This window comes from Drosophila tropicalis, unplaced genomic scaffold, assembly GCF_018151085.1.
Source record: "Drosophila tropicalis isolate 14030-0801.00 unplaced genomic scaffold, ASM1815108v1 contig_859, whole genome shotgun sequence".
Taxonomy (NCBI): Eukaryota; Metazoa; Arthropoda; class Insecta; order Diptera; family Drosophilidae; genus Drosophila; species Drosophila tropicalis.
In genome coordinates, this window is record NW_027173353.1 from 3,038,298 (window position 1) to 3,048,643 (window position 10,346).

Below are 10,346 nucleotides of genomic sequence, written 5' to 3' on the forward strand. Positions count from 1 at the left end.
TCAACAAAGCAACAACAAGAATGTCCACAAGACTGTTTTTTTTTTTTGCTGTTGTTTTATTTTGGCAGCACTTTCTGTTTAATTGTGAATTTAATCAGCCTCAACACAGGAGCAGACCCAAAACAGTTTCCCCCGCCTTTTTCCCAGGACTGCTTTGCCTTTTGACTGCTTTATCGATTTTTAACGCACAATTATATATTCGTTACGCCGATATTTTTATATGTTAATTGTATTCTGAAATATTTTCAATTGCTTGATATTCTTATTTTATTTTCCAAATTTTTTCCGTATTTTGCAAAAACGCATGCGGCTGGAGGATTTCTGTTCTGTAATGGAGCGACCGTGCAGGACAAGAAATCGGGCAAAACTGAAGGGCAATCGGAGCCGTTTGTCACTAAGGGCGGGAAATGCGAAAAACAGGGAAATGCTTGTAGGGGAAAATGGAAAAGTGTAACAGCTGTCCCGTTAGTCGTTATTTAGCAATTTGAATTAAACGTATAACAAAAAGAGTTATCAGCTACGATTAATTACACATGCCGACATTTTTGAGGTCATGAAAAAGTGTTTGAAGTTCAATAGGTCTCCTATAGTAATTGGGGGCTGCTAATCACGGCCCTGTACTTAGTTTTTCTCCATCACGTCAGGATTTCGAAAAAAATGCGTTCAAATTATTCAAAATGACCTAATTTGCAATATATTATTCCATGATATAAGCATAATATTGTACTAAAAACATTATTATTTTATCTTATTAATATATTAGGCTTGATTGAAAATGAATTTACAAAATATCAAAGAGTTATTTCTTTGTTATAATGGATAATATCTTACACTCCGGATATAGTTCTATAATGAATAAAATTTGAACCAAGAAGTATGCTATAGGGATTCCAAGAATTGTCTGCTTTTAAATTTTAAACAATTGTGGGAATTTGCTGCGTCTTACAAATTGTATATTTGTTATATGTGCAAACAAGAACTAATTTCCTTACACAAAATATTCTAAAATCCGTAAAAAAAGTTGAAAATTTTTGTTTAAACTTTCTATAGTATACTTTTGGGTGCCTATTTTCCAACCCCAGATCTCCAGATTTCACAAAATCTAGACGTGATGGACAAAAACCAAGTATGCAGTTAGAATCAGCGTACCCGAATTAGTTAAGAACACCTCTCAAGTTAACGTCAGCAAAAATCATCTCGGCCTGTGTTATATTGTTGCTAACAAGTATTAAGTGCAATCTCCTTTATTTAACCATCATCTATGTAGATCTTTTCTTTCAAATTCTATATTTCACAAATGATTGGAAATAAATAAATCATAAATAGTTTATTCGCTTTAGTTGTTAAGCATATACATACATACATCATTTAAATTGCATTCTTTTAAAAGTTTCTTTGTTTTTTGTTTTCGTAATTCAACAACATATTATTGCAAATAGTTAGCAATAGTACATACATACATAGATAATAAATAGTATACTTTAGCTGTAAGTTTAGGTATGTGGATGGTGTATGTCTATGTGTGTGTGTGTGTGTTGGTGTTAAATGCTAAAAATATATTATTAAATACAAATAGTTTTTAACGAAATTCTAAGCCACAATTGTAAATCACATAAAGTCATCGAAATCAATGAAAATTGAAAGCCAAAATATCTCTGCGATAGGTGCTCTAAGATCCATGTATTGATAATTACCCTGCCTTGGGGGTGGAGTCAGGAAACTACGGTATGCAAAAATATATCTTGGTATATACGCAAAATATATATCTGTATATCTATATGTATATATTTATATATATGTGTGTATATGTATAGCAATTCTCAATTTCTGTATATAGACTCTGGTTGAACAGGTTTTGGTTTTTGTTGGAACACACAAGTCCTACTTCTTGGTTAATGGGTAATCAATTCATTTAATAAATTTGGTTAACGAAAAATTTGTTGGCTTCATTGCTTATTGTGTTATTGTATATATGAGTTTCCATGCTGCATCAGTTAAATTCGCATTCTTCGGTGTTAAATTAGCAATTCAGCATACTATCTGCGTAAATCGATCACTTTGATTTTGGTTTGGATATCCATTTTCATATGCTGAGCCTCCATAAACAATGGCGGATCGTTTGGATGAGGATGAAAGCCTGATTGCCGACATTGGGCTATATAATCCAGTCCATAGTGTGGTGTAAGTAAGAAGAAACCAGTGCTAAAAGGAACGCAAAATTGATTACTCATCAGTTAGATTGTAAACATGTGTTTAGGTGTATATGTTGTATGGCGATGACTCACGTATTGTACTTGGGTGCACACACGATGGCTAGAGCTTCGGGCATCATCATCTGATAGGAACAGTGTGTGTGCAGGTCAACAGATGATAGAAAAGCCGTCTGACTGGGATGCGTCTGAAAGAAGAGTAACAATAAATAGTGGTCCAATATATATTCTTAATATATATATATATTTTATATACATGTATCCAGCCCAACGTGATGAGTTGCATCTGATCCTGCACATCAAAGATCTGCTCCTCGTGCATGGTATTACAGCTATCTGGAGTACCCTGCTGCTGGGGTGTGATGATATGCGTAATGTAGAGCTCGTTCTGGGCCAGATGACCGGCTAGAACGCCACAAGTCTCGATGTTATTTGTTGTATTGGCTCGTGCTAATTGTAGGAACACATCCATGGTATCGCCAGGTACATGCACAATGCGCAAGGAGCCCGCCAGCAGTGAATCAGTTCGATTATATTGTGGCTTCTGATTTCTATCGAAGGCGGGCTTCGGATGCAAGCTGGCGAAGACGACAGATGAGCAATGTGTTTAGTTAATTTGCGATTAAGACTTACCTTGTGGACTTGTCGCTTGCAGGTGGATCCGCTGCCGCTGGCAAGAGGAGGCCAGAGTTGGGCAAGTTGGTGCTACGATTGGCTCCCGTGGGAAAGTCATTTGGATACACCACATGATCCAGCAATGAGAGATCCGGAGCTGTGGGCTGTAGTTTATCATCCATCTGGACATGGAGATTGGCGGGAATAATGGATGGAATGCCGCCAGAGCCACCCGCCTGCCGACTGGCCAGCTCTTTAAGTCTCTGGCGCTCCCGCTCCAATTCTCGAACTCTTTCCGCCTCCTTGCTGGCCAGGAATTGCTCGTATTCCCTCTGGTAATGGGATAGCAACTTTGCCCTTAACTTTTCCGTTGTAGGCATAATCTCATCTTTAATCTTTTTGTTGATGGCCTTCACTTCCGACTTGACACTGGCATAATCTGGATGCTGGCGTATCTTCTCAATGAACAGAGTCATGTACCGTAAATACAGGATGAAGGCGTTCTCATGGTTACCCTCGTTGAGGTATACATTGGCCATGCGCAGCATCTCGGTGCCAGAACGGTAGTAGCTATAATTGGCAAGGACACTCGGTAAGTTGGGTGGTGCCAAAGGGGTTGGACAGAGGGGGTGCAAAGACGTGTAATTTTGGATTTTGGCAAGGGCATAGTGCGGAGACTATCCTTGAACTCAAGGACTCGCCTAAGCCACAATTTTCCAGTTCGAGGACATTGACATAATCTTCGGCGACTTGTTGTATCGCATCTCAAATAGACTCACCGTGTCACTGGCAGGTTTTTGTCCACCTCGATGAGGTTTCCGTAATGCGAGAGATGCTTCATCCTTTCCTGTGGCTCCACAATGCCCATGTTCATATTATTCACCGCCTTTGACATTGTTTTGCTATGCGCCCCGCGTCCTTGGTAGTTACTTTTCTGATGCCCACTTGGTTTGTACTTGTCTTATTGTCTTCTTTCTTATTGGAGTCCAGTTGTGTTACTGGGCTGTGCGGCCAGTGTTGCCAGTTAATATATCAGATGCACTATGGCAACGCTACTCAATATTGTTGACATAGAGATGACACTTTAACAGTTACACAATCTATCTATCTCCAATAATAATAATATCGATTGTGCTAAGTATCGTCACTAATAACTTACAGAGCTGCCAACTTGGCCAAAAAACTATAAGAAGTCAACTTGGCGCGCGAATTCGAAATTGATGAGTGGTTTGGGAGGTTTGAAATTTCATTCATAAAGTTTTATTTATTCAGGCTCAATGCCCTAAAATTGACACTAATTTGCCTTAAACATTATAATTTTGGTTAGTTAATTTGGTTATTTTTCATGGTTAGCAGGTGGAAATTCCTTTAACTTTGACTATTTTATCAATTCGTTTTACAATTCTAATCCTTATCGTTGCAAATAAAACCTAAGCTAATCTACTCAAGAAACACTATTGGCATTATGACTAGCTATCAGTTTAGTTAATATTATTTTTAAAGAACCCCCACTTGGTGTTAATTCGAACATTTTAATAATCATTTCATTTAGTAAACGCATGTGCCTGAAGCCCAAAGGGTGTTTGGCTAGAGGTTTTTGTCGTTTTGGAGGCGGAAAATCAGCATAACTATTCAGTGGGTAAGTTTTGCCCAGTTAGCAAATAGAAAATACAATTTGTAGTTTAAATATTTATTCGGCATTTTTGCCGTTTTGCTTGTTTTTTTTCTCTCGTTCTCTGTGGGTCTAAATTTCAAGTGCAGACCAAAAAAATAACTTAGATCAATGGGAACTAGTAGAAGCGATATGATAAGCTATCACAGGGTATATTTATTTAAACCATGACAAGTGGATTAAATAGTATTGATAACACTTGATCTGGGAGTATTAGGCAAAGTTGTTTTTCGGGTACAATGGACCCGCAGCTAACGCATTGAATGAATGAATGACCAACTGAGCCATTGATAGCTTGAGGCACGTACGCCCACAAGAGCGTCGAACACCAGAGAGAGAGAGCGGAGCAATTGAGACCAAACCAGAGATTTGGGTTTGAGCTTCGAAATGGTCAGTCAGAGGTGGAATCGAAGAGTCAGTCGAGTGCCAGCTTGGGCGCATAGCGGGCGTCATTTAAACCACACACAAAACACAAATCACTAGCTCGATTCGGTCTCATCGTCGTCGTCGTCGTCGTAGTCGTGTTTGCCCATGGAACAATGTAAAGATAAATAAATCAAATAAAAAAGACCATCCGGGCACTATGCGGCATGTTTTGAAATCGCATCCCAAAAAACAACACAACATTTTGTGACACAACTGCACATGTTTCACCTCACGAAATCTTTTAAATAATAATAATTACCTGTGTCATGCAATGTGATAAATCTAATTCCAAATTAATAGTAACTATAAAGATAGAAAATAAAAAAAGAAAACACCTCATTCAGTGCTCGATTGTTGATTTGGCAAGGATTTCGTTGCATAATTTTCCAAAATAAAATTGAAACGACCCCAAAAATCAAGTGCAAGTAACCTCAAAAATATCCAGTAAAGTGTAGATACAAAAAAAAAAAAAAAAAAACCCTCATCATAAACGAAATCTTCTGTAATTTGCTCAATTGGATCAGCAGCGTTTTAGCATCAGTGTGCTGTGATTTTTTTTTTGTATCCAAGAGATACTTTTTTATCTGGCTTTTTTCTTTTGTAAGTGTATAACAAAGGAAATGAAATTCAATAGGGTTCCCTTTTTGCCCAGATAAATTTACCAATTAAAAATGAAATCATTTGCAAAAAACCCACAAAAAAAAGAAAGAGATTATCTTTTAGATAGCCAAAGCCAAAGGCCATGCAGCAGATTTTATATACATATGTTTAATTTTTTTTTTTTCAACTTTTTTCAATGTCAGACTTGGTGTGTAAATTATGCAAAGCATGTATGTATGTATGTAGATATGGTGGTGCGAGAGGGAAGTGCAGGTGGTTTTGACTCCAAACAATTACTCAGACAATTTTCCATTTAAAGCCCGATTTCATACAAAAGATAATGAAGTTCTAGGAGAAACGCCGCCCGCATAAGTAAATAGTTGCCACAGAATCGAATCAAATAAGTCGGCAAGAAAATTTATGAGACACTTTTTGGTAGGAACGTCAAGTTGTGAAGGGAAGACGTAAAAACCCCAATTTATAATAACTTTTGATTTCAAAAGTAATATTGGCCACTTGCCCAAACTGCAAAGACGGCTGAAGACGAAGAGGTTGAAGTAGTAGAAGAAGGCTGCGTATTTCGCAAGCTGATAAAAACCGGTTCAACTGATACTCGTGTAACTTCATACATAGATATGTATATATGTTTGTGGGTATATAGCATAAGGCCCGACTTGAAGCCGACTTACAGCGCTGATAACACAAGAGAGAGACATACAGACAAACAGAGGCAGAGATCAAGAGAAACAGAGAGAAACATGGAACTCAACTTGTTATTTGTTATTGTTATTGTTAGTGATTATTGTTGCTATTGTTATACGGTTAATACGCATTTCTTTCATATGCATTTACATATATACATATATAGATGTGTCGAGGTCGATTTCCAACACCTTTACGTTTGCCATATCTTTTGATTGATATTGATGTTGGCTGAACAGCTTTGGACGTCTTTTATTTTTGCCTTCGATTTCAATTGATTATACGATTTTGTAATATGTTTTTGCAAAATACTTACTAATGGATAGACATTGTATTTATATATTTGCCAATCTCGTTTTGGTATTAAGTAAGTGATAAGATAATGTCCGTAAGGCTTGAGAATGCAACCAATCAGTCTATATTAGAATATATACCTAAGGCTATATCGATTCTGTATTAAAGGATAACTTTGGCTATCAGTTATATATCTTCTTTAGAGAACAAACAAATTGAGGTTTTACTTGAGACCTGACAAAAAGGTTTCCTTATTTTGTTTCAAATAAAGTTGAGCATTCTATTTTGTTTCTGCAGATCAAAGTCCAGCCTGACCATGGCCAATGCAAATATCATCTTCCTCTCTTTGGTCATCCTCTGCAGTCTTTGTAGTCTGGCCAATGCCGTCTATAAAGTGGGCGTGGGGCGTGCCGATATAACCGGGCCACCAGTGGAAATCAATTTTGTAAGTCTTCAGACAATGATTTCAGAGTCCAATATTTCACAATTGTCCATCGATTCGATTTGACAGATGGGCTATGCTAATATCAAACAAGTGGGAGAGGGACTACATACTCGAGTGTTTGCCCGCGCTTTTGTGGTGGAGGATGAGAAGGGCAATCGTGTGGCATTTGTCAGTGCCGATTGCGGCATGATGGGCTATGGCCTGAAACGGGAGGTGATTAAGCGTCTACAGGCACGTTATGGCAACATTTATCACACGGACAATGTGGCCATTAGTGGCACACATACGCACGGAGCACCTGGAGGATTCCTGATGCATCTGCTTTACGATATTTCCATATTGGGATTCGTGCCACAAACCTTTGAGGTGATGGCCCAGGGCTTGTACTTGGTGAGTTCCAAAGGACATTAAAAACTTATGTTGAATACATTAAGACGTGTTTATTTTGACAGAGTATTAAACGTGCCACGGATAACATGGTGGATGGACGCATCTTCTTGGCCACGACCACAGTGCTGAATGCCAATATCAATCGTTCGCCCACATCGTATCTCCGCAATCCCGAGGAGGAACGTGCTCAGTATGAGCACGATGTGGACAAGACTCTGACCCAGCTTCGTTTCGTCGATACGCAGAATAATTTGCTGGGTGCCTTCAATTGGTTTGCCGTGCATGCCACATCCATGAATAACACCAATAAACTGGTGACCAGCGACAATGTGGGCTATGCTGCTCTTCTTCTGGAGAAGGAGTATAACCCAAATAAGATGCCTGGCAAGGGTAAATTCGTAGGTTCATTCTGCTCTTCCAATTTGGGTGATGTCTCGCCCAATATTATGGGCCCCAAGTGTTCCATTTCGGGCAATGAATGTGATTTACTGAGCTCAACTTGTCCCTCTGGCGAGGGTGAGTGCTTTGCCTCTGGTCCCGGTCGTGATATGGTAGAGAGCACCCAGATTATTGGTCAGCGTCTGGCCGAGGCAGCTCTCAATCTGCTGAATGAACAAAGTCAGGAAACGACGGCACGCGAAGTTACTGGTGATGTGCGATTCATACATCAGTTTGTGGATATGCCCAACTATAATGGCAGTGCCTATAATCCATTGAGTCGCAAACTGGACAAGATTCGTGGCTGTCAACCAGCTATGGGTTATAGTTTCGCTGCTGGCACTACAGACGGACCCGGTGCCTTTAGTTTTGAGCAGGGCACAACGACGGATAATGCCATGTGGAATTTCGTTAGGGACTTCATAGTTCCACCCACACAGGAGGATGTTAAATGCCATGAACCCAAGCCCATATTGCTGGCCACTGGACGGGTAGGAATCAATTGGCTTGAGATGAACTCAGAATTAACTCCATCTTCTTTTTATTACAGGCAACCTTCCCCTATGAATGGCAACCCAAAATTGTATCTGATCAACTGCTGAAGATTGGCGATGTTATCATAGCTGCGGTGCCCTGTGAATTCACCACCATGGCAGGACGACGACTGCGTAATCAGATTCGAGCAGCTGCCTCAGCTTCTGGTGGCATCGAACCAACAGTCATCATTGCCGGATTGACAAACATCTACACCAGCTACACAGTCACACCCGAGGAGTATCAGGCCCAGAGATACGAGGCTGCCTCTACCATCTTTGGCCCACATACTCACTCCATCTACATGGACGTTTTCGAGCGTTTAACCAAAGCCATGATGAGGAATGAAACTGTCGATGCTGGTCCCAGTCCGCCCTATATGAACGATGTGATGTTGTCTTTGAACACAGGCGTCCTTTTCGATGGCCATCCCATTGGCACAGATTTCGGTTATGTGAAGACACAGCCAAATAAGGAATATGGCATCAATGAGACTGTCCATGTCTCCTACATTTCGGGCAATCCACGCAACAATCTGTTCACAGAGAAAACTTACTTTACCATTGAACGCAAGATCAATGAAGATCGCTGGAAGGTCACCTACACAGATGCCAGCTGGGAGACAAAGTGAGTGGATCTGTGGTAAAAACTATATCGTCAATCTTTCAATTGTTTTTCTTTTCACAGAATGATCTGGCATCGTACAAATATTATCCTTGGATTCAGTGAGGTGTCAATCTATTGGAACATTAGTCCGCAGACCTTACCCGGAGAGTATCGCATACGACACTCAGGGGAATATAAATATATACTGGGTGGCAAATATCCCTATGAGGGGCTAACACAGTCGTTCATTGTCAAGGAGGACTAGGAGACGTATATAAAAGATTCCTAAACTAAATCATGAAAGAGACACCAAATTCATGTATTTATTTACCATTTATGAAGATGAAAAGCTTTATTTTTGCAAATACAAATTAAACTGATGCCAAATTTTGTTAAAATTAAATTAAATAATTATGAATTTTATTTTAAATTGGTTTTGAATTGATAAAACGGTTTGTATAATAGAAGATTGTTAAAACTTAAGGAACACGGTAATATTAGTCTGTCACAAATTTCAAAAAAACTTCCAAAAATATATTCTCAGAGGCCTAAAATCTTGCTTTGGCCAGGTTCATGTAAAGAAATACTAATAAGATTTACTATATTTAAAATTTGATATCCATTTATTTCTAGACTTAAACTTCCCACCTTAATATTGAACCCATTGTCAGATTAATCTTGATTTAATTGTTTTTTTTTATTGTAATTTTAATACTTTTAAAACATTTCTAAAACTTCTTTAAATGAATAACCAACTCATGTATCTGAATTCGTTCCAGGCATTTGAATTTTAAATTTTGGCGCTCAGTTGAAATCAGCTGATTGCTTCCATAAACGAGGGCGGATTGTCTGTGTGTTTCTCTCTGTCCCACTCTCTCTTTCTCTCTCTCTCTCTCCCTCTCTATCTACGATTTCCAGGCCCAAAATGAAATAAAATTCAAAACAAAAACCAGAAAAGATACTCTGCCTCTCTCAAGTACTCCCGCCGTCTACTCTCTCACTCTCTCTCTCTCTTTTTATACCATACACTCATAGAGTGAAATGGTATATTAAGTCGCCAAAATGTATGTAACAGGCAGAAGGAAGCTGCTCCGACCCCATAAAGTATATATATTCTTGATCAGGATCAACAGCCGAGTCGATCTAGCCTCGTCCGTCTTTCAGTCCGTCTGTCTGTCTGTCTGTATGAACCAGCAGATCTCGAAGACTATAAAAGCTAGAGCCACAAAATTTGGTATGTAGACTCGTGTAGTGTGTAAATAGGTCAAGTTTATTTCAAATTTTTGCCACGCCCATTTTCGCCCCAGTAATTTGAAAAAACTTGTAAAAAACATGTGAAAATGCATTTGTTTAATAAAATTGAAATACTTACTCTACTGGTGCATGGTATACCTAAGTCGGCGAGACGACTTAC

General features: G+C 38.9%; 2 protein-coding genes across 3 annotated transcripts; one reads left to right on the forward strand and one right to left on the reverse strand.

The window, feature by feature from the left end:
- Positions 1-1,301: 1,301 nt before the first annotated feature.
- On the reverse strand, positions 1,302-3,858 carry LOC137581755 (STAM-binding protein-like A). Its single transcript, XM_068296011.1, has 5 exons — positions 3,605-3,858; positions 2,844-3,395; positions 2,467-2,788; positions 2,286-2,398; positions 1,302-2,202 (listed from the first exon to the last, which is right to left on the reverse strand). The coding sequence occupies exons 1-5, from the start codon at positions 3,718-3,720 to the stop codon at positions 2,037-2,039; spliced, it is 1,269 nt and encodes a 422-aa protein (XP_068152112.1). The 5' UTR covers positions 3,721-3,858; the 3' UTR covers positions 1,302-2,036.
- A 468-nt stretch (positions 3,859-4,326) lies between these two features.
- On the forward strand, positions 4,327-9,343 carry CDase (neutral ceramidase). Of its 2 annotated transcripts, none has more exons than XM_068296006.1 (6): positions 4,327-4,464; positions 6,817-6,964; positions 7,031-7,354; positions 7,417-8,283; positions 8,343-8,953; positions 9,014-9,343. In XM_068296006.1, the coding sequence occupies exons 2-6, from the start codon at positions 6,836-6,838 to the stop codon at positions 9,195-9,197; spliced, it is 2,115 nt and encodes a 704-aa protein (XP_068152107.1). In that variant the 5' UTR covers positions 4,327-4,464; positions 6,817-6,835; the 3' UTR covers positions 9,198-9,343. The 2 variants fall into 2 exon arrangements, with proteins under 2 accessions (XP_068152107.1, XP_068152108.1); XM_068296007.1 differs by lacking the exon at positions 4,327-4,464 and adding an exon at positions 4,932-5,523.
- The last annotated feature ends 1,003 nt before the right edge of the window (positions 9,344-10,346 follow it).

Coding starts and splice junctions, on each gene's coding strand:
- CDase (XM_068296006.1), top strand. CDS start 6,836: ATGGCCAATGCAAATATCATCTTCCTCTCTTTGGTCATCCTCTGCAGT. Junction 6,965..7,030: donor CACCAGTGGAAATCAATTTT/GTAAGTCTTCAG, acceptor TCGATTTGACAG/ATGGGCTATGCTAATATCAA. Junction 8,954..9,013: donor GATGCCAGCTGGGAGACAAA/GTGAGTGGATCT, acceptor TTCTTTTCACAG/AATGATCTGGCATCGTACAA.
- LOC137581755 (XM_068296011.1), bottom strand. CDS start 3,720: ATGTCAAAGGCGGTGAATAATATGAACATGGGCATTGTGGAGCCACAG. Junction 3,396..3,604: donor AAAAACCTGCCAGTGACACG/GTGAGTCTATTT, acceptor TGCCAATTATAG/CTACTACCGTTCTGGCACCG. Junction 2,399..2,466: donor TCACGTTGGGCTGGATACAT/GTATATAAAATA, acceptor CTCTTCTTTCAG/ACGCATCCCAGTCAGACGGC.